This window comes from Somniosus microcephalus, chromosome 3 (genome assembly GCF_052327205.1).
Source record: "Somniosus microcephalus isolate GS21.2 chromosome 3, FLI_Smic_1.0, whole genome shotgun sequence".
Taxonomy (NCBI): Eukaryota; Metazoa; Chordata; class Chondrichthyes; order Squaliformes; family Somniosidae; genus Somniosus; species Somniosus microcephalus.
In genome coordinates this window covers 364,428,977-364,453,352 of record NC_140989.1, presented here as the reverse complement: position 1 = coordinate 364,453,352, position 24,376 = coordinate 364,428,977, and the positions used below count along the sequence as shown (strand labels likewise).

Here is a 24,376-nt window from a genome sequence, read left to right as displayed (position 1 = left end):
TAGATAGCTTAGGTGTATGCAGACTTAAAGTGACAGTCAAAGACAAAGTGCATCATCTCATGTTTTCTGTTGTGGCTGAAAGGCTTGATTCACTACTGGGTGACAAAGCTTGTGAGGACTTAGAACTGGTCAAAAGAGTCTACCGTATAAACTGTGCCATAAGCAGACCAGATGACTCAGGTGATGAAGCAGAGAGCCCATCAAGGATGAAAAGGCCAAAGGGTATCCATGTCTTCAAAAAGCCTAGTTTCTCCAAGAAGAAAGAAAAAGACTTTAAGGTCAAAGAAAAGCACAAAGAGGAAAAACACAAGGAGAAAAAGTCCAAAGATATAACCACAGCAGATGTTGTTAAGCAGTGGAAAGAGAAAAAGAAAAAGAAGAAGCCTGCACCAGAGCAGGAAGCAGTTCCAGTGGATACCCCTTCTTCCCTCAGGCCAATCTTTGGTGTTCCATTAGCCGAGGCTGCTGAGAGGACTATGCTGTATGATGGGATCCAGCTGCCAGCAGTTTTTCGAGAGTGCATTGACCACATTGAGAGTTATGGCATGAAGAGTGAAGGAAACACTGAAACCCTCTCCAAGCAAAGATCGCAAGGAGACCTCGATCTATACAAGAGCAGATTGATGACAATGCCGCAACTGCATCTTGTCATTCACCACCAGAACAATCTCATGAAGACACATCAGACTTACCCGTGTTGAGAAGATCCACACGTGAAGTAAAAGAGCCTGATAGACTTAATCTTTGAGTAAATGTGTTTTGAGTAAAGCTTTGAAAATGTGTTGACTGTTTTGAAAATGTTTATGTTTATAGAGCACTAACAAAAGTGTTACTGATATTATCTTTATTGTTTTCTTGAAAGTTGATTGATATTGATTTTGTTAAACCTCAAAGGAGGATGTAGTGATCAATAACATGTCATTCTGTGGTGGACACTAGGTGGAGCAGTAGAGCTGTATATAGCTATGTATTAAGACTACACTACCCAGCTGTATATATATTAAGACTACATTACCCATGAGGCTAGGCTACGCTACCCACAAGGCAGCAGTCAAGATGGAAGCCTCTACAAGATGCTGTACAAGTCCACATGTGCTCAATAAAAGTAACTAGCAAAAGCTAGCTGTGTTCATAATAAGAATGTGGCATAGTGGTTAGCACTGTTGCCTCACAGCGCCAGGGACCCGGGTTCAAATCCGGCCTCGGGCGACTGTGTGTGTGGAGTTTGCACATTCTCCCTGTGTCTGCGTGGGTTTCCTCCGGGTGCTCCGGTATCCTCCCACAGTCCAAAGATGTGCGGGTTAGGTTGATTTGGCTATAATAAATTGACCCTTAGTGTTAGGGGATTAAATACGTGGGGTTACGGGGATAGGGTGGGATATGTGTCGGTGCAGGCTCGATGGGCCGAAATGGCCTCTATCTGCACTGTGGGGATTCTGTGATTCTGTGAATGTCTATTTATTAATGAACATAACACTGCCCTGGTTGTCAACTTTAAAAATGCTTAATTTCCTTTAGACACGATTTGTAATGCGCTGGTTACCATGTTCTCATTATAAATCCATCTGTGCGACTTTATTTGACCCTTTTAAAAAATAACTGTCGAGCTAGCATAGACAAGGAGTTACTGCAATGGTAACCAATGCACTAAAAATACTCAAGGAAATTATGCCCTAAAGAGTTTAAAATACCCTATAGTGCACAATCCTATTTACACGGATTAGACAACTGTGCACCACACACAGATTAAACGGAGGTTCCGTTAGAAGGCTACCTCCGTGCGTTCAAACTTCCTTTTGCTGGGACGAATTCCAGTCTTTCCAGAAACATTGTCGTTAAACAGCAAAGCCAAGTGACTGAGCAAATATTTGAATGCACAGTAACCATTTCATTAGGTTGCCATGATGCTTAACTGCACTTAATAAATCAACGTGCCCCTTCGCCCTTGTTCTTTCAGCTTGTTGAAACAATAGAGTCAGGGCTGACCTTTATAGATGTCGGGTGAGACTTGCAAGTCAGGTGCCTGAAACCAACATTCTTTCTGATTGCCCTCCATCAATTACTAATGGATTTTTGTTTTAATTCATGGGATGTGGATGTCGCTGGCAAGGCCAGCATTTATTGCCCATCCCTAATTGCCCTTGAAGCCGTGGTGAGCCACCTTCTTGAACCGCTGCAGTCCGTGAGGTGAAGGTTTTCCTAGCGGTTTGATACAACTGAGCGGCTTACGAGGCCATTTCAGAGGGCAGTTAAGAATCAACCACATTGCTGTTGGGTCTGGAGTCACATATAGGTAACGACGCCAGACCAGGTAAATTTCCTTCCCTAAAGGGCATTAGTGAACGACAATCTGGTGGTTTCATGCTTTTTATTCCAGATTTTATTTAATTGAATTTAAATTCCCTAAGCCTCTGGATTACCAGTCTGGTGACATAACCACTATGCTACCGTTCCTGATTAAGCTTATGGGGCAAAATAAATAACATGTCCATTTAAACTGGACTGCTGCTTGTCCGTGGCAGCACATTACAGAGCCGAGCACGGCACGGGTGGCTGGTCAAACTGCCCGCTGCCGTCACCAGCGGGAGCTCAGGTCCGAGTCCCAGGGGCATCACTCACAGGAGGTGAGGACGGCCAGGAAAGTTGACTATATAAAAATAAACTCCATTTTGCACTGGGAAGTGAGCCTGGAGCTTAGGTGCACATTGTATATGGTGATCCACCTGATTTTCTGTAGTGAAAATTTGCTGCTGGTTTTTAACTATGTGACAGGAGCCACTCTATATATAAAAAAAATAGCTCTGGTGTGTTAGAGGGTCTGTGGAATTTTTGTAACTCGATGCGTGCCGATGGAAGTGCCGGTTTTCAGCATGCACAGCGCATGCGCGGACATTTCCTTTCCTCTGAACCAAGGGGTTCAGAGGTGGAACGTGTGCGCGCAGGAGTCTGCGCGTGCGCGCTGGAATTCCTTTTTTTTTTTAAAACAGGGTTGCCCGTGCGATAAGGCCTCCAGTTTTTACGCGAGAAAAAAGTAGACGTAAGTACTTAGTTTGAAAAGGTAAGTGGTCTATTAATTAAAGTTAGAAATTTTTTTCCACAGGTTTATTATTTTTAAAGACTTTACAGTAAGGTAAGTGTATTTTTAGACCCGATTTTTAAAAAAATTATTTTTTCAAAAATTTGATTAATTGTTTAAATTAGTTTTTTACAGTTACTAATAGTTCATTTAATTAGTGGGATTTTTTTTAACTTTTATTTGAAGTTTAAGTACTGTTTTGGGCACCCAGAGTTTTCATGAGTTTGACAGTTCTTACTATCAAACTCATGAATGAACTTTTGCATCCTCCAATTGGTTGCCCAGTGCTCACGTGATCCCAGCCGGCTCATCGAACTAACTACGCCGCTGGATCACGCAAGCAAAGCGCGCCGGGAGCTGAACCGGGCCACTGACAGGAAATCCACGCAGGGCCAGGCTTCAACTGTCGGCGCGCTATGTAAGTGTAGGTCGGGGGCTTGCACCCGCGGGAAGCCCCCGACACCAATTTCTGGGCCATAGTTTCCTGATGCATCACCCAAAACTTATTCTAGATTAATGTTGTTATCACCCGAAACTTATGAACCCCTGAAACGTATTAACCCTATGTTTGAAATCGACCGCTACCACCCTTTGAGCGAATACTTTAAAAATGGAAGTCTACCATTACCCTGCTTCCTTACAGCTGCCCGCGGATTTCCGCCCCGCGCTGGCTGTGCGTGAGGCCCTACCGGCGGCATGTTGCCTTGTAGAATTTAGCCCATATTCTTAGCGGCCTAGAAGTTTTGGATCGGGTGACAGCCAGAGCAGAGTTACGGCCAGCAGGGCACCATTCGCTTGCACCCAAGCTCGGGTGGGCCGACCCCTGCCACAGCTTCCAGAGTCAGTAATGCAGTCAAGCTCCCAACGGTCTTACTGCCACTCGCTGGGAGCTTCCTATTTTGGGAGCAAGGACTTGTGTGCTCCTCCAGGATTTAAAGGCCTGCAGCAGCTTAAAGGGGACTGCACTGGGGCGGGGGGGGGTGGGGGGGAAGTCCCCCTTGTGCAATTTGGCTTACAAGAGATGTTTATCGGGCCTGCTGAAAGGACAGACAGGTTTTACAGTGAGGCAGTTGAAGTGCTTCTCTCAGAAGGTAGTCAGTGTCATGAATCTTATCATTCATGAAGAAATGACTCATGAAATAACACTGGGCAGCCAGCTGGTGGCGCTGTCCAAGGAGTATAAATACTCGGGCGTGGGCCCAGCTTGCCCAGGACGTTTTTTGTAACCAGGAACTAGTGATGTAACTAGAATCTCATGGTTGTGAAACAGCTGATTAAAGCCTTGTTTTATACTCAACCAAGTGCTTAGTGAGTTTTCTTATGTCAGACAGTGTAGGGGTGCTTTTCGTTCTGAGTGGCACACGGTCATAGGTGAGCAGCACAACAGCGGTGGAAGGAGGTGCCCAAGACAGTCAGTGAAAAGCTATTACCCCCATGCATGGCAACTCCGTCCTGCAAAACATTTCGTGATCGTAACAGATCTGCCAAGCTAAGAGGTGCCAGCCACCTCTTCCAAGAATTCACTGTACATCTTCCAAGAATGTACTAAGTGTGACGATAATTGTTAAAGGATGGATGTTCTTACTTATAATTTGCTCCTCAAAATAATAGGGTTTCCAGCATTAAATGTCAGATGTCACAGATTTATTAGGCGTACAATACTAATTAAACATACACTTAACAGCAGCACTTACAATTAGCCCCATTCTCCTACCCTCTCCCCATAGCCCTGCAAAGTTTTCCCTTATTCTACCCTATCAACTCCTTTAATCATCTTAAACACCTCGGCTAGATCACCCCCGACGGCAGAAAGTGTATATTTTAAGATGCCTGTGCAGGAGTCGGAGACACTTTCGGTACCGATGGCTGGTTCCTCAAGCTGCAGATAATATACATTGTGGTCTGGTATCCCACAGGCCATTTCAAAAGCCTTGATATGCAGATGTCCTTGCTGTTTCCCCTTGTGCTCAACATACTTGGATAATGGAGTAGAAATTGGTATACGGTTGTCCCCATTTCTCGGACAAATTTAACAGTGGGACGGGACGTTGCCCAATCGCCATTCACGGGGCTGAAAAAGGTAAAATTATGAGGGCAGGTTGCATAGACTAGGCTTGCAATCATTTGCGTAAAGAAGATTAAGGGGTGATCTAACTGAGTTGTTTAAGATGGTTAAACATAGAAACATAGAAGATAGAAGCAGGAGTAGGCCATTCGGCCCCTCGAGCCTGCTCCGCCATTCAATGAGATCATGGCTGATCATCCAAACTCAGTACCCTGTCCCTGCCTTCTCCCCATATCCCTTGATCCCTTTAGCCTTAAGAAATATATCCAACTCCTTCTTGAATATATTTAATGAACTGGCCTCCACCGCCCTCTGTGGCAGAGAATTCCACAGGTTCACCACTCTCTGGGTGAAGAAATTCCTCCTCATCTCAGTCCTAAATGGCTTGCCCCTTATCCTTATATGACCCCTGGTTCTGGACTCCCCGGCCATCGGGAACATCCTTTGATAGGGTAGTTGATAGGGTAGAATCATAGAGTAAGGAGAAAAATTACAGGCCTATGGAGAGAGAGCTCTTTCTAAGAGCCGGCACAGGCACAATGGGCAGAATGGCCTCTTTCTGTGCTGTATCATTCCACGATTCTACGAACAGTTAGTGTTGCAGCTGCACAGCTAGATTTTATTTTGCACTGGGAAGGGAGCAGTAGGGAACTATGCATGGAACTGCACTTTTGATTGCTACCAGTAATAAATGGCTCTTCCAGGGCAACCAATGTATTAACACGAATGTAACTTGGGTCGCTAATCACTTTTTGGTTTAATAACATACCGCACTAAATCTTCAATAATCTTTTTTTCCCCAAAACCATTTGTTTCACGGAATGTGGAGAGGATAAACCATCCTGTCAAGAGAGCTAGAAACCCCTGTTGAATGGCTTGTGATACACATTGAACTAATAGGCGAGGTTCGGATAAACAAAGCAGAGATATTCCCTGACATTAAGAAGTAAATATTTTCCCTCAAGCTACAGCAGCAAAACAGATTATCTGGTCATTTATCTCACTGCCAGTTGTGGGACATCGCTGTGTGCAAAATACTTACCTGTAAAACAAACAATAGTGATGACTACGTCATTGGCTGTGAAGCACTTTGGGACATCCTGAAGATATGAGAGGTCCTATAGAAAATGTAAGTTCAAGTTGGGGAGGATAGTGAAGGAAGCAGACACTAGCTATTCTTATTTGTAAAACTCTTCAAATCTGTATTTGGAGATCTATAGTTTCAAGCCACTAAGAACTACTTTTTCTCTTGCTTGTCTGCAATTGTGGTTTCACCGAGTCTTCAGTGCAAATGTTGTAGGTCCACAGCCAAGCGAACAAGGGGCATGTTACACTAAGTGGATGTGCGGTAGGTGATTTAAAAGGTGAAAGCGGGGCCTCACGGTCCTTCTGACCTTTGGGGTTTTAAGCAGGAGGTGTCAGAGAAGTTACCCCAGGGATAACGGGCTCGCGGCGGCCAAGCGTTCATAGCAACGTCGCTTTTTGCTCCTTCGATGTGGGCTCCTCCTATCGTTGTGAAGCAGAATTCACCAAGCGCTGGATTGCTCACCCACTGATAGGGAACGTGAGCTGGGATTAGACCGTCGTGAGACAGGTTAGTTTTACCCTACTGATGATGCGTTGTTGCAATAGTAATCCTGCTCAGTACGAGAGGAACCGCAGGTTCAGACATTTGGTGTATGTGCTTGGCTGAGGGGCCAATAGTGCGACGCTACCATCTGTGGGATTATGACTGAATGCCTCCAAGTCAGAATCCCCTCCCCCGCAAACGTCTGGGCTCCTGGATGGCTCAGTGGGGGTGAGAACGGGGACGGGGTCGGGGAGACAAACAAAAGTTCCCTGCTTCTAATTGCTATCCAGTTATTCCTACTAGAAAGAATGCAGGAGTAGACGTCAAGTATGGACAGGATCAGGCCGAGATGTGGTGCTCCTCCCTGCGCACCCCCAACCACGGAGAGATAGCTTGCATGAGAACTGCAGGTTAGGCTCGCTAATGAGGCGCGGTCACTTGGCTGAGGAGGGCACCAAGCACCCCTGGAACTGGAACCCCAGAGAAGTCCACATCTTCAAAGAGGAGGAGAGATGAAAGAAACTGCCGCTTTGAAAATTTCACATCATTGTGATCGCATAAAACCTTCATCAAGCGAATCCCTTGGCGACCCCATATATAGGCGGAGCAGCCCAGTGCAATCTGAGAGTTTACACACTGTAATATTAACAACTATAGTACTGCGGTGACACACAGTAAATCACCAAGGACAAAGGCCCTGGAAGCTAGGTGTACATGCCCTAGCATGTCCTGTAGCTCGCACTGTAACCCTTAACTGATAAAACTATTGATTGTGCAAGATTACACAATGCTGTAACTCACTACTTTTAAAGATTTGTAATCCTCAGGAGTTACAGTTACACATAACCCATTCAAATGCAATATTTTCTTTAACAACACATTTTAGTGTATAGGAAAGCAGCATTGCTTTAAGGTATAACAACAACAACAACTTGTATTTATATAGCACCTTTAACGTAGTAAAACGTCCCAAGGCACTGCACAGGAGTATTTTAAGACAACAAATTTGACACCGGGCCACATAAGGATAAATTAGGGCAGGTGACCAAAAGCTTGGCCAAAGAGGTAGACCGGAAAGCCCTGCAGCAGGTAGTCAAAACTGCCCAACGCATTACCGGCACCCGGCTACCGACCATAGAGCACATATACCAGAAACGCTGTCTACGGAGGTCACGGTCCATCATCAAAGACCCTACCCACCCCAGCCACAGTCTATTCGCCCTCCTGCCATCTGGGAGACGCTACAGATGCATTCGCACCCATACGACCAGATTTAGGAACAGCTTCTTTCCCAGGGCTGTCATCCTACTGAACTCCACAAATAAACTCTAAAGCCTGCACATCTGCCAATGCACTTTATTCTGGTTATGTTTATGTTAATGTATTACAAGCCAAATGTATGTTGAATGTTTAAATGTCTTAATCTAAATGTACACTCTCGGGAGCCGCAAGCCTACATTTCGTTGTACTGCACTTGTGCACTAACAATGACAATAAAGTTGATTTGATTTGATTTGATTTGATTTAAGGAGCATCTTAAAGGAGGAAAAAGGTAGAGAGGTGGAGAGGTTTAGGCAGGGAATTCCAGAGCTTAGGGCCTAGGCAACAGAAGGCACGGCCACCAAAGGTTGAGCGATTATAATCAGGGATGCTCAAGAGGGCAGAATTAGAGGAGCGCAGATATCTCGGGGGGTTGTGGGGCTGAAGGAGATTACAGAGATAGGAAGGGGCGAGGCCATGGAGAGATTTGAAAACAAGGATGAGAATTTTGAAATTGATGGGCTGCGATAGCGAGAGGACAGTCTAACTATGATGTACATAAGAAAGATTTACATTTCACATAGTTTTTTCTATCAGCAATTTCACAAAGCACTTCATATGCAATGAATTCTTTTGAAGTGCAATGACTGTTACTGGGTAGGCAATTGCAGCAGCCTTCTGCACATAGCAAGATCCCACAGAGAACAATAAGCTGAATTACTGGTTTTGGTGGTGTTGGTTTGGGTCAGAACACTGGGATCACCAACAGCCACCTGAACCGCAGGGACAGGCAGACAGGCCTTTCGGTTTGCGTCTCATCTGAAGGATGTTATTGCGACAAGAGATAAGGAGTTTTTGTTTTTTTAAACGCAACTATTTGTTACGATCCAGAATGCACTGCCTGAAAGGGAAGCAGATTCAATAGTAACTTTCAAAAGCGAATTGGATAAATACTTAAAAGGGGAAAATTTACAGTGCTGTGGGGAAAGGGCAGGGGAGTGGAACTAACTGGATAGCTCTTTCAAAGAGCCGGCATATGCACGATGGGTCAAATGGCCTCCTTCAGTGCTGTATCATTCTATGATTCTATAAACAGAAGGAAACACCATAGCCAGCTTCAGATAGAGATGTTCTTTGGGAGCGCTGTAGGAAGGAGCCCTGCAAAAGTGGCAATGTCCAAACAGTTCATGTGGGAAGTGTGGTGATGGGAGAAATCAGGGGTTGGGTTGTCCTAAACGCAAGGGTGGGGGGGGAGGGGGAGAGGAGAAGCTGAAAGATTTTTTTCTGAGGGAGAATGGCGAGTAAAGAAGCTGAATTCTGTGCAGTCATTTGAACCACCCAAGTAGCAGTCAAGCATCACAGGTGCCTCCAGAGCAGTCACTGCACTTCAAAGTCAATTTACATGACATTTGTGAGCAATGTGATAAGATGCTTTGTAAATGCAAGTCTTTCTTGTCTGGTTATGATGTGAATAGTCTGTTCTGTTACACAACAGCTGCTGTGTAAACTTTAAAAAAAAAACACTCAGGCTGTGGGTGTCGCTGGCAAGACCGCCATTTATTACCCATCTCTAGATTCCCGAGAAGGTGCTGGTGGGCCTTCTTGAACCACAGTAGCGGTTTGATACAACTGAGTGGCTTGCTAGGCCAGTCAGCCAACCATGTTGGTGTGGGACTGGAGCAGTTAAGAGTGGGACTGTGGGACTGGAGACACATGTAGGCCAGATGGAGTATGTAATGATATCAGCAAATAGTGATGGTATTTGCCTGTTTGATTATGGTGCCTTACCAGCATAATTGCATGTATTGATTATTTATGCCTGACCAGCAGAGGCCATGTGAGAGACAAGCAGTTTAGGTTTAGTTTCAGTTTCGCTTTAGAGGGATCTCTAAGATGGTGTCTCCTGTAAATGCTGTTAACAGAGTTGAACAGACTTTAGTAAATAGACATGAATGTGTCGTCATTGAACCTACATACAAATCAATACATGGTGTCAGAAGTGATTGAAAGAGATGAAGAGGAAAAATCTGAAGTTAAATCAGCTCTCCACATATTAGCAAGCCAGAAGAGAAAATCGTTACTTACCATTGGAGGATAGCTAACGAAGTGAAAAATGGAAGGTTTACACCCACCGGCGAAGCTTCAGTTGACAGGTAATGTGGCTGAAAATTGGAGAAGGTTCAAACAACGTTTGGAGTTGTATTTATCAGCAATCGGAGCTGACGAGAAAAGTGATAAAATGAAAGCGTCAGTGTTCTTACATGTCGTGGGTGATGAAGCGCTGGAGGTGTATAATAACTTCACATTCGCTGTTGATGGAGACAAAATGAAGCTAGATAAAATAATGGAACAGTTTGAGGCCTACTGCATACCTAAACGTAACGTGACGTTTGAGGCACAGATTTTTCACATGTGTACAGAAAACAGGTGAGACTATTGATCAGTATGTGACTGAACTGAGAAACCGAAGCAAAACATGTGAATTTGGGGGACTGACAGACTCGCTGATAAAAGACAGACTGGTGTGTGGTATTCCAGATAATGGTCTAAGGGAAAGACTGCTAAGAGAGCAAGATCTAGACCTGGGAAAAGCCATAGCACTGTGTAGGGCTACAGAGACTGTGAAGTCGCAGGCAAAGGAGCTGTTCAGTGACAGTAGCTGCAACGTGGATGCAGTGAGTAAGAACGGACACAAACCGTTTAACAAAAAGAGCACCAATGTGAAAAAAGAGGCGTGGCCAGTGAACAAAAATGAAAGGGGCAATCGAAAGTCATGTGGTCGATGCGGTACACAGCATACACCAAAAAAAGTGTGTCCAGCATATGGTAAAAAATGCAATAGTTGCAACAAAAACAACCATTATGCCCGTTGCTGTAAGAACCAAGCGCAACAAAGCAAGGTCCATGCAGTAGATGAAAGCGAGATAGAGGAGTTCAATGTAGATGTTGTGTCTGAAAACAAAGAAGAAAAAAGAGACTGGATGTTGACACTAAAAGTGAATGACATACACATTCCATTTAAATTGGATACTGGAGCACAAGTTAATGTGATATCAGAGACTGATTTTAAGAAAATTAGACCCAGACCAAAGATACATGGAATAAAAGTGAAAGTGACAGGATACTCAGGTACTGATATACCAGTGAAAGGAAGATGCATTGTCAAAGTAACACACAAGGACAGAGAGCACACGCTAGCATTAATCGTGGTGCCAAAGGATGTGCAAGCCATACTAGGTTTAAAAGCCTGTGAGAGACTGAACCTGGTAAAGAGAGTCCTCGTTGTGGAAAGCGAAGGAGAGACAGTCTATGATGAACTCATGAAAGAGTACGAAGACCTATTTCAGGGTCTAGGCTGCCTTCCAGGAAAACACACGATCAGAGTAGATAAAAGTATGACACCGGTCATACATCCATGCAGAAAAGTTCCATTTGCTCTTCAAAAGCAACTGAAAGTAGAGTTGGACAGGATGGAAAGCCTGAATGTGATTCAGAAGATAGATGAGCCAACTGAGTGGGTGAGTTCCCTCGTCGTAGTGGACAAAAAGAATGGAAAGCTCAGAATTTGCCTGGATCCAAGAGATCTAAACAGAGCAATAAAGAGAGAGCACTTCAAGCTTCCTACACGTGAGGAAATCATGTCACAGTTTGCAAATGCAAAGTATTTCAGCAAGTTAGATGCATCATCAGGATTTTGGCAGACAAAATTGGACGAAGCAAGTTCAAGACTGTGCACGTTCAACAGTCCATTTGGCAGATACAGATTCCTAAGGTTACCATTTGGCATTGCCTCAGCTCCTGAAGTGTATCACAAAACTATCCATATGATCTATGAGCACCTGGAGGGAGTTGATACATCAATGGATGACATCATAGTATGGGGAACCACGAGAACTGAGCATGACGAGAGACTGAAAAAAGTGCTGGAAGCAACAAGGAAAACAAACCTGAAGCTGAATAGAGAGAAATGCCAGCTCAGGGTGACAGAACTGACATTCGTGGGAGATATCCTTAGCAGTGAGGGCATCAGACCAGATCCCAGAAAGGTGTCCGCCATTGAGAATATGCCAAAGCCACAATGCAAAAAGGATGTGCAGAGGTTTAATGGAATGATCAACTACATGGGTAAATTCATATCCAACCTCTCAGAAAAGATGGCGCCACTGAGACGACTAACTGAAAAGAACATAGAATGGGAATGGAATCATGAGCATGGGAAGTCATGGAGCGATCTAAAGAAACTGCTCACAGAGGAACCAGTTCTGAGGTTTTATGACCCAGCGAGACCCATCAAGATATCATCAGATGCATCACAGAGTGGGCTCGGTGCCGTTCTTCTGCAAAAATATGACTACTGGCAACCTATTGCATATGCATCGCGCTCAATGACAGACGCGGAGACGCGATATGCTCAAATAGAAAAGGAGCTGCTCAGCATCACATACGCCTGTGAAAGACTTCACCAGTTTGTGGCAGGACAAGCAATCAGTGTAGAGACTGACCATAAGCCCTTGATTGCATTGTTCCAAAAGCCACTAAATAGCTGTCCGCTTAGAATACAAAGAATGATGATCAGGCTGCAACGCTATACACTGAATGTTGCGTACACACCGGGTAAACTGATGTATACAGCAGACACGTTGTCCAGAGCTGTTGACCCAAGTGAGCCCGCAAACACCAAAATGGATGAAAAAGTGAACGCCTACGTGGACATGATCATAAGTGCACTGCCCATAGCAGATGCAAAAATGGAGCTCATAAAGACTGAGACAAACAAAGATGAAATACTGAGACGACTGAGGAAAAGCATCTTGGATGGATGGCCCAACATGAAGCAAGACTGCTCACCTGACATGGCAGAGTACTGGAACTGCAGGGCGGAACTATCAGTGGTCGAAGACATCATCTACAAAGGAAGTAAAATAGTTATCCCAAAGAGTCTGAGAAAAGAGATGCTAAAAAGGATCCATGGAGGACATCTGGGAATCGAAAAGTGTAAGAAAAGAGCACGAGAGGTGATGTACTGGCCACGAATCAACCAAGATGTGACAAATGAGGTGTCAAACTGCACAATATGCCTGAAATATCGAGCAAGCAATCCGGTAGAACCAATAAAGCCACACCCAGCGCCAGACAGACCTTACCAGAAGGTAGGCGCTGACCTATTCGTATGTCAAGGGAAGGACTATCTTGTAGTCACAGACTATTACTCCCTGTATCCAGAGGTTTGTAGACTGTACACCACCACTGCAGATGCTGTGATAACATGTATGAAAGCCATATTCTCCAGACATGGCATGGCAAGCGAGGTCTTCACAGACAACGGACCCAGTTTTACAATGCAAGTTTCCGACACTTTGCCAAAGAGTGGGACTTTGTCCACACAACGTCAAGTCCTCACTTTCCACAGTCCAATGGACTAGTGGAAAAATCGGTCCAGACAGTGAAAAGACTGATGTACAAGGCAAAAAAGACAGTGGAACTGACTTCTACCAGAGCATGCTTGTATACCGCACAACGCCACTCGAGTGTGGTATGTCACCAGCCCAACTCCTTATGGGACGTCAGCTAAGGTCAAACCTACCCATCCCGGAGAACCTCCTGAAAACAAAAGAGGGGGAGAAAGTGAGGAAGTTCAAAGAACAACAGAAAGAAAAGCAAAAGTACTACTATGACAGAGGAACACAAAACCTACCTGAACTCCACACTGGCGACCAAGTAAGGTTCAAAGACAAAACAAACATATGGACTCAGAAGGGAACTGTCCTGAGTGAAGTTCAACCAAGATCATACACCATTCAGACAGATGAGGGTGCTGTTCTGCAAAGAAATCGTCGGGATCTTCTCATGGGACCAGCCACAGCAGGTCAAAAGACTGATACTGTTGAACAACCTGATCACACAGCAAGTCAAAAGACTGATACTGTTGAACAACCTGATCACACAGCTGAGAAACCATCATCGGAGGCAACAACTCAGATTCAAGGACAATCAATCAGAAAATCCTCAAGACGCGTGAAGCCTCCTGAGAGACTCATTGAGCAAATTTAAGGACTCTTGTTATAGAAGGAAGTAATGTTATCTTATTCTTTCTTCAAGTTCTAGGTATTTACATATTTCATGTGAACACACAAAACAAGGTTAAAAAACCTTGATCATGATAATGATAATGTAAGTTCATTAAGTGTTACAGTTAAAATGCAGAGTAATACAAAGAAAACATGTTGTTAGATAAAAGTAAAATACTTTTGTTTTAAGAAAGGGAGATGTAATGATATCAGCAAATAGTGATGGTATTTGCCTGTTTGATTATGATGCCTTACCAGCATAATTGCATGTATTGATTATTTATGCCTGACCAGCAGAGGCCATCTGAGAAACAAGCAGTTTAGGTTTAGTTTCAGTTTCGCTTTAGAGGGATCTCTAAGATGGTGTCTCCTGTAAATGCTGTTAACAGAGTTGAACAGACTTTAGTAAATAGACATTCTCTTTCATGAATGTGTCGTCATTGAACCCACGTACAAATCAATACAGAGTAAAGACAGCAGGTTTCCTTCCCTAAAGGACGTTCATGAGCCAGTTGGGTTTTTACAACAATCACTTTCACTGATACCAGCTTTTTATTTCCAGATTCATTTGTTTTAAACTGAATTGCCATGGTGGGCTTTGGAACTCACGTCCTCTGGATTACTAGTCCAGTAATATAACCACTACGCCATCATACCCACTGTGTATATACTTATACACCAAGGTTAGTTGTTATGATTTTTCACTGTGTAGACACAGCAACGAATGACTCACCACCGCCAAACTCCTTCCAACACATTTTAGGAAAGCAAATTTGTCGTCCACAGTACTGGTTCCGAGCAGATCGCCAATCTGTTGCCTCAGTGCTTTCAAACTCAGATCAGGCAAAACCCTGCAAGATGAAATATGTCACGTTTACTTTACAGAGTCCAGCTCCCCCAAATACTGGTCAATAATTCTCAGTACGCTAGAAAATAAAGTGATAAAGAAAGTGCGAAATAATGAGTTAAGTCCCCTCTTTGACTCTGCAACAGGTTGCTGTAATACGTTATCTCTGACAAAGGGAGTTGGACATCATGGCCACAGATGTTTAAGAAAGAAAGACTTGCATTTCATGACTACCGGGCGTCCCAAAGCGTTTTACAGCCAATGAAGTACTTTTGAAGTGTAGTCACTGTTGCAATGTAGGAAACGCGGCAGCCAATTTGCACACAGCAAGCTCCCACAAGCAGCAATGTGATAATGACCAGGTAATCTGTTTTTCAAATGATGTTGATTTAAGATAAATATTGGCCAGGCATCCCTGTCCCTGCCCAATTTCACCCCCATGGTCTGTTTCAAAGATATACAAGTTCCTGTGATCTTAACAACTCATTTATGCACTGCATTTATAGGAACAAGTATCTGAGGCAGAGGAAGAGGTAAGGCAGGGATGAGTTCTGGATTGCTCTAGTAAAGAGCTTCTATGGTGTAAAAGTCTATGGTTCTGTGGAATGTTGCAGGGCTGGAAAAGAGCGTTGTGGCGTTAGCCTTAGCCCAGTGGTAGCACTCTCGCCTCAGTCAGAAGGTTGTGAGTCCCAGGACTTGGGCGCATAATTTAGGCTGTCACTTCAGTGCAGCAAAGAGGGAGTGCTGCACTGTCTGAGGTGCAGTCTTTCAGATGAGATGTTAAGCTGAGGATCCATCGTCTCGCTCAGGACATTCAAGAGCCCATGGCACTAACTGAAGAAGAACAGAAGAGTTCTCCGTGTCCTGGTCAACATTTATCCCTTAACCAACACTAGTTAACAGCAATTATATAAATCACCTTATATCGAAGTACTTTATTTTAAGTTTCTAATTAGAATGGAGGGACAACTGCAGCCCGTAGCCTGCAATTCCTGCACCATTTGAGAACTTCAGAACATTTCATATGTCCCAGAGGCCCATGTTTGCAGGAAGTGCCTCTAGCTGCTCGAACTCACACTGAGGGTTTCGGAGCTCGAGGGGCAGCTGGATTCACGGCAGAGCATACGGCTGGCTGAGTGTGTCCTGGATCGCTGGTTCCAGGAGGTGGTCACCCCGCAGTCAGGTAGAGTGTCCAGAATAGCAAGTGGGTGGCCACCCAGAAGGGTAGGAAGAGGCAGGCAGTGCAGGAATCCTCCAGGAGTGTCGCACTTCCAAACAGATATTCAGCATTAAATACCAGTGAGGGTGACGATACCTCAAAGGAGTGCAGTCCCGAGCCTGGCACCGTGAGGCAAAGGACCGCACAGGGGGCTACAGCAAAGTGTAGGAATGCAATAGTAATTGGGGATTCGATAGTCAGGGGGACAGACAGGCAGTTATGCTACCTCCAACATGAGACCCATGTAGTATGTTGCGTCTCTGGTGCCAGGGTAAGGGATATCACGGAGAGGATGCAGAACATTGTGTGGCGGGAAGGGGAAGAGCCAGAAGTCATGGTCCATGTCGGAACCAACAACATAGGAAGAGGAAGAGGGTGGAGGTCCTGCAGTCAGAGTTTAATGAGCTAGGGAGGAAGTTAAAAAGCAGGACCTCAAAAGGTAGTAATCTCTGGATTACTCCCAGTGCCACGTGCTAGTGAGAGTAGAAATAGGAAGATATGTCAGGGCAATGCATATCTCGAGACATGGTTCAGGAGGGAGGGCTTCAGATTCCAGGGACACTGGGACCAGTTCTGTGGCAGGAGGGACCTGTTCAAGAGGGACGGGTTGCACCTAGACAGAGCTAGGACCAATATCCTCGCGGGCAGGTTATCTAGTGCTGTGGGCGTGGTTTTAAACTAATTCGCCAGGGGGTTGGGCACCAGGATGTAGTATTAAAAAGTTGAAACAAGGTGCACAGAGGACTGGGAGAGACAGTTAGCGTTAGAAATAATACAGAATTAGGTGGGATCATAGAAAATACAAAGAGGTCAAAGTTAGATTTGGAATGCATGTGTGTAAATGCACAGTGTGGGTAATAAGGTTGGTGAGCTGCAGGCGCAAATAACCACATGGGAATATGCTGTAGTGGCAATAACTGAGACCTGGCTCTAAAAAGGGGAGGATTTGATTCACAATATTCCTGGGTACAAAGATAGGGAAGAAAAAAAGAGTAGCAGTTTTCATTAAGGAAAATATTACAGTGCTAGAAAGAGAGAATGTCCTTGAGGGATCAAAGACAGAATCTATTTGGTTGGAGTTGAGAAACAATAAAGGAGCTATTAAACTACTTGGTGTATTTTATAGGTCACCAAATAGTGGGAAGGAGATAGAGGAGCAGATTTGCAAAGAAATTACTGAGAGGTGCAAGAAATATAGAGTAGTGATAATGGGAGACTTTAACTACCAAATATTGAATGACTTGGAACATAGGAACAGGAGGAGGCCATTCAGCCCCTCAAGTCTGTTCCGCCATTCAATGAGATCATGGCTGATCTGTGACCTAACTCCATATAACTGCCTTTGGCCCATATCCCTTAATACCTTTGGTTAACAAAAAACTATCAATCTCAGATTTAAAATTAACAATTGATCTAGCATCAATTGCCGTTTGCGGAAGAGAGTTCCAAACTTCTACCACCCTTTGTGTGTAGAAGTGTTTCCCAAATTCACTCCTGAAAGGTCTGGCTCTAATTTTTAGACTATGGCCTAGAAATTGGGTTTTGGCTTAGCCAGGGCTTTAGCGCCGGAAGTTAGTGCCGGCGCTAAGTCCCCTGCGCGCGCCAAAAATTCAGTGGCGCCGCGCCCAAACGGCTGCCGGCGCTACTGAAGGGTCTTTGCGGCGGTACATCGGCGCTAACTGCCGTTTCGCGCCGCAATTCCGGCGCTGCGGCACCCGATGCGGTGCGGCAGGCTGGGGACGTGCAGGCCTCCTCCTCCCGTTAAGGAGGAGCTGCCTGCACCCGGCCGCGGCCCGCGCAAATCAGCTTAAAAATGATCCCGGCACCTCGGACAAGTGCCGGGCTTGCATCTGTTCCGGGGGGGGGGGGGGGGGGGTGGGGGGGGGGGGGGGGGGGAGAAGTCCAGGGAGGGAGCTGCGGGCAGGCGGCCGGCGGGAAAGTGGCCGGCCGCCGCGGGGCCTTTAATGCACCGGCGCAAACTGGAGTAAGGCACCTCTGCCAGAACGTTGCTTGCGGCTGCCACGGGCGAGGCGGCCGCAACTCAATTTCGGAGTTCGGGCGGGTTACCACGGCAACCGGGACGCTGCGCACACCGATGACGTCATCGGTGCCGGCGCAGCGCTACCGGTGCAACGCTGATTTAGGGCCCCAGGGAATTTTTAAACTGGCCATAACTCTGGCGCTAGTCCCTCTAGCGCCTCAAAAGCGGCGCTAAGGCAACTGAATTTTTAGGCCTATGCCCCCTAGTCCTAGAATCCCAAACAGCGGAAATAGGTTCACTCTATCTACCCTATCTGTTCCCCTTAATATCTTGGAAACTTCGATCAGATCATCCCATAACCTTCTAAATTCTAGGGAACACAACCCTAATTTGTGTAATCTCTCCTCATAACTTAACCCTCGGAGTCCTAGTATCATTCTCGTAAACCTACGCTGCACTCCCTCCAAGTCCAATATATCCTTCCTAAAGTGTGGTGCCCGGAACTGCTCACAGTGCTCCAGGTGTGGTCTACCGGGGTTTTGTATAGCTGCAGTATAACTTCTACCCCCTTGGGGAGTGATTGTGTTAAACATAGAAGATAGGAGCAGGAGTAGGCCATTCGGCCCCTCGAGCCTGCTCCGCCATTCAATGAGATCATGGCTGATCATCCAAACTCCTGTCCCTGCCTTCTCCCCATATCCCTTGATCCCTTTAGCCTTAAGAAATATATCTAACTCCTTCTTGAATATATTTAATGAATTGGCCTCTACTGCCTTCTGTGGTAGAAAATTCCACAGGTTCACCACTCTCTGGGTGAAGAAATTCCTCCTCATTTCTGTCCTAAATGGCTTACCCCTTATCCTTAGACTGTGACCCCTGGTTCTGGACTCCCCGACCATCGGGAACACCTTCCTGCATCTAGTCCTGTTAGAATTTTATAAGTTTCAATGAGATCCCCTCTCATTCTTCTAAACTCCAGCGAGTATAAGCCCAATCAACCCAATCTCTCCTCATACGTCATTCCTGCCGTTCCAGGTGTCAGTCTGGTGAATCTTCGCTGCACTCCCTCCATAGCAAGAACATCCTTCCTCAGATAAGGCGACCAAAACTGCACACAATACTCAAGGTGTGGTCTCACCAAGGCCCTGTACAACTGCAGCAAGACATCCTTGTTCCTGTACTTGAATCCTCTCGCTACGAAGGCCAACATACCATTTGCCTTCTTAACCGCCTGCTGCACCTGCATGCTTACCTTCAGCGACTAATGCACAAGGACTCCCAGGTCTCGTTGCACTTCCCCTTCTCCGAATCTATTGCCATTCAGATAATAATCTGCCTTCCTGTTTTTGCCACCAAAGTGGATAACCTCACATTTATCCACGTTATATTGCATCTGCCATGCTTCTGCCCAATCACCCAACCTGTCCAAATCATCCTGGAGTTTTTCGCCATCCTCCTCACAGCCCACCCAGCTTTGTGTCGTCTGCAAACTAGATCATTAATATATATTGTGAATAGCTGGGGTCCTAGCACCGATCCCTGCGGTACCTCACTAGTCACTGCCTGCCACTCGGAAAAAGACCCGTTTATTCCAACTCTTTGCTTCCTGTCTGCCAACCAGTTCTCCATCCAAGTCAGTACCTTGCCCCCAATCCCATGTGCTTTAATTTTACACGCTAATCTCTTATGCGGGACCTTATCGAAAGCCTTCTGAAAGTCCAAATACACCACATCCACTGGTTCTCCCTTATCTATTCTACCAGTTACATCCTCAAAAAATTCCAGTAGATTAGTCAAGCATGATTTACCTTTTGTAAATCCATGTTGACTTTGTCCAATCCTGTCACTGTTTTCCAAGTGCTCTGCTATTACATCTTTTATAATGGACTCTAGCATTTTCCCCACTACCGATGTCAGGCTTACCGGTCTATAATTTCCCGTTTTCTCTCTACCACCTTTTTTGAATAGTGGGGTAACATTAGCTACCCTCCAATCCATGGGAACTGTTCCAGAATCTATAGAATTTTGGAAGATGACCAGCAATGCATCTACTATTTCCAGGGCAGAGAAGGGGAGGAATTTCTGAAGTGTGTTCAGGAGAATTTTCTTAATCAGTATCTTTCCTGCCTAAATGAGGAAGGAGGCATTGCTGTATCTAGTCCTAGGGAATGAGGTAGGTCAAGCAGAGAATGTCACAGTTGGAGAGAATCTTGTGAATAGTGCTGATAGTATTGCAAGGTTTAGATTAGTTATGGAGTAGGGCAAGGAGCAATCTAGACTAAAAATACTAACTGGAGGAAGGCTAATTTCAGCGAATTGAGGAGGGAGCTAGCCCGGATAAATTGGAATCAAAGACAGGCAGGCAAAAATGTAATGCAGCAATGGGCGGCCTTTAAAGAGGAGATGGTTCGGGTACAGTCTAGGTACATCCCTACAAGGGGCAAAGGGAGGGCAACCAAAGCCAGAGCTCCCAGGATGATGAAGGAGCTAGAGACTAGGATGAAGCAGAAAAAGGGGCCGTATGACAAATGACAGCTTGAAAATACAAGGGAGAATCAGGCTGAATATAAAAACGTACAGAGGAGAAGTGAAAAGGGAAATAAAAGAGAAGCAAAGAGACAGTACGAGAATAGATTAGTGGCTAACAGAAAGGGAAATCCAAAGGACTTCTATTGGCACATTAACAGTAAAATGGCTCAGAGGAGCGGTGTGGCCGATTATTGAACAAAAATGGAGAACTATTGGTGGAGGCAGAGGCATGGCTGAGGTCCTAAATGAGTACTTTGCATCGGTGTTTACCAAGAAAGAGGATGAGAGATCTTACGGTTTTAGTGGACCAGCCACTATCGGCACAATAAATCCAGAGAGGTCATTTTAAAATCTGTATTTGGCTCTGGAGAGACAGGGAATCTGACGAGGTTCAGAACTTAATATCTAATCACTGTGGACAGCAATAAACAAAGTGAATAGAATGCTTAATTATAATGCTAATTCGGTTGAGTAAAAGCCAGTAGAGGTCATGTCAAAACTGTACAGTGCACCGGTCAAATCACACTTGGAATACAGTGCTCAGTTTTCGGCAACAAGACATGACTACATGCATGCTAAACAGAGGAAGCAGCATGCTATAGACAGGGCTAAGCGATTCCACAATCAAAGCTCTGCAGTCCTGCCATATCCAGTTGTGAATGGTGGTGGACCATTAAACAACTGACAGGAGGAGGAGGCTCCATGAATATCCCCATCCTCAATGATGGCGGAGCCCAGCACACGAGTGCAAAAGGCAAGGCTGAAGTGTTTGCAACCATCTTCAGCCAGAAGTGCCGAGTGGATGATACATTTCCTCCTCCTGAGGTCCCCACCATCACAGAAGCCAGTCAGCCAATTCAATTCACGCCACGTGATATCAAGAAATGGCTGAGCGCACTGGATACAGCAAAGGCTATGGGCTACGACAACATCCTGGCTGTAGTGCTTAAGACTTGTCCAGGTATGTCATGTCCACAAAAAGCAGGACAAATCCAATCCAATCAGTCTACTCTCAATCATCATCAAAGTGATGGAAGGTGTCATCGATAGCGCGATCAAGTGGCACTTACTCACCAACAACCTTCTCACCGATGCTTAGTTTAGGTTCCGCCAGGACCACTCTGCTCCAGACCTCATTACTGCCTTGGTCCAAACATGGGCAAAAGAGCTGAATTCCAGAGGTGAGGCGAGTGTGACTGCCCTTGACATCGAGGCAGCATTTGACCGAGTCTGGCATCAAGGAGCCCTAGTAAAACTGAAGTTAATGAGAATCAGGGTGAAAACGCTCCACTGGCTGGAGTCATTTGTTGGAGGCCAATCATCTCAGCCCCAGGACATCACTGCAGGAGTTCCTCAGCGCAGTGTCCCAGGCCCAACCATCTTCAGCTGCTTCACCAATGACCTTTCCTCCATCATAAGGTCAGAAATGGGGATGTTCACTGATGACTGCACAGTGTTCAGTGCCATTCGCAACTCCACAGATAATGAAGGAGTCCATACCCGCATGCCGCAAGACCAGGACAACATTCAAGCTTGGGCTGATAAGTGGCAGGTAACATTCGCACCCCACAAGTGCTAGGCAATGACTATCACCAACAAACATCTAACCACCTCCCCCTAACATTCCATGGCACTACCATCATCCAATCCCCCACCATCAACATCCTCGGGGGTCACCATTGACCAGAAATTTAATTGGACCAGCCACATAAATACAGTGGCTACAAGAGCAGGTCAGAGGCTGGGTATTCTGCGGCGAGTGTCTCACCTCCTGACTCCCCAAAACCTTTCCACCATCTACAAGGCACAAGTCAGGAGTGTGATGGAATACTCTCCACTTGCCTAGATGAGTGCAGCTCCAACAACACTCAAGAAGTTCGATACCATCCACGACAAAGCAGCCCGCTTGATTGGCACCCCACCCACCACCTTAAACATTCACTCCCTCCACCACCGGCGCACCGTGGCTGCAGTGTGTACCATCTACAAGGTGCACTGCAGCAACTCACCAAGGCTTCTTCAGCAGCACCTCCCAAACCCGCGACCTCCACCACCTAGAAGGACAAGGGCAGCAGGTCCATGGGAACACCACCATCTCTAAGTTCCTCTCCAAGTCACACACCACCCTGACTTGGAAATATATCGCCGATCCTTCATCGTCGCTGGGTCAAAATCCTGGAACTCCCTCCCTAACAACGCTGTGGGAGCACCTTCAACACACGGACTGCAGCGGTTCATGAAGGCAGCTCACCAACAACAACAACAACTTGTATTTATATAGCGCTTTTAACGTAGTAAAACGTCCCGAGGTGCTTTACGGGAGTATTAAAAGACAAAAAATTTGACACCGAGCCACATAAGGAGAAAGTAGGGCAGGTGACCAAAAGCTTGGTCAAAGAGGTAGGTTTTAAGGAGGGTCTTAAAGGAGGAAAGAGAGGTAGCGAGGCGGAGAGGTTTAGGCAGGGAAGTCCAGAGCGTAGGGCCCAGGCAGCTGAAGGCATGGCCAGCGATGGTTGAGCGATTATAATCAGGGATGCTCAAGAGGCCAGAATTAGAGGGGCACAGATATCTCGGTGGGTTGTGGGGCTGATGGAGATTACAGAGATAGGGAGGGGCGAGGCCATGAAGGGATTTAAAAACAAGGATGAGAATTTTGAAATCGAGGCGTTGCTTAATTGGGAGCCAATGTAGGTCAGCGAGCACAGGGGTGATGGGCGACCGGGACTTGATGCAAGTTAGGGCATTTCCACCACCTTCTCAAGGGCAATTAGGGATGGGCAATAAATGCCAGCGACGCCCACATCCCGTGACCGAATTAAAAAAACACAGGGAAACACTCAAGCAATGGTGGCAGTGCAGAATAAAGACTTAAAAAGAAAGACTTGCATTTCTATAGCGCCTTTCACGACCTCAGGGCATCCCAAAGCGCTTTACAGCCAATGAAGTACTTTTTGAAGTGTAGTCACTGTTGTAATGTAGGAAACACGGCAGCCAATTTGCACACAGCAAGCTCCCACAAACAGCAACGTGATAATGAGTAGATAGTCTGTTTCAGTTATGTTGATTGAGAGATAAATATTGGCCAGGACACTGGGGATAACCTCCCTGGTCTTCAAAATAGTGCCACGAGATCTTTTACGTCCACTTGAGAGAGCAGACGGGGCCTCCTTTTAACATCTCATCTGAAAGACAGCACTTCCAACAGTGCAGCACTCCCTCAGCACTGCACTTGAATGTCAGCCTAGATTTCTGTGCTCAAGTCCCTGGAGTGGGACTTAAATTCACAACCTTCTGACTCAAGAGGCGAGTGTGCTACCCACTGAGCCACCGCTGACACGATTAAATTCATTCTCTTAATTCATCACCTCAAATTGCTCTCCTCACTACCTGTTATGCAGTTCAAAATACTTTCGCCAGACGTGACCCAAGTTTGGACGGACGACCTCTCTAAAATTATACTTCTGGATGTAAAAAAGTCTCCATGAAAATTTTCACACTAAATTACATCGACTTTTACAGATCAGAAACAGGCCATTCGGCCAAACTGCTCCGTGCCGGTGTTTATGCTCCACACCAGCCTCCTCCCACCTTACTTCATCTCACCCCATCAGCATAACCTTCTATTCCTTTCTCCCTCATGTACTTACCCAGCTTCCCCTTAAATGCATCCATGCTGTTCACCTCAACTACTCCCTGTGGTAGCGAGTTCCACATTCTCACCACTATCTGGCTAAAGAAGTTTCTCCTGAACTCCCTATTAG

General features: G+C 45.7%; 1 protein-coding gene across 2 annotated transcripts in view; it reads right to left on the bottom strand.

Moving 5' to 3' along the window:
• The window catches only part of spata1 (spermatogenesis associated 1), a 97,827-nt gene that overhangs the window by 42,285 nt on the left and 31,166 nt on the right, over positions 1-24,376 (bottom strand). For both annotated transcript variants that reach the window (XM_085983515.1, XM_085983514.1), the window contains exon 3: positions 14,773-14,890. In XM_085983515.1, coding sequence (XP_085839641.1) covers positions 14,773-14,890 — 118 coding nt within the window. The remainder of the gene's footprint in view (positions 1-14,772; positions 14,891-24,376) is intronic.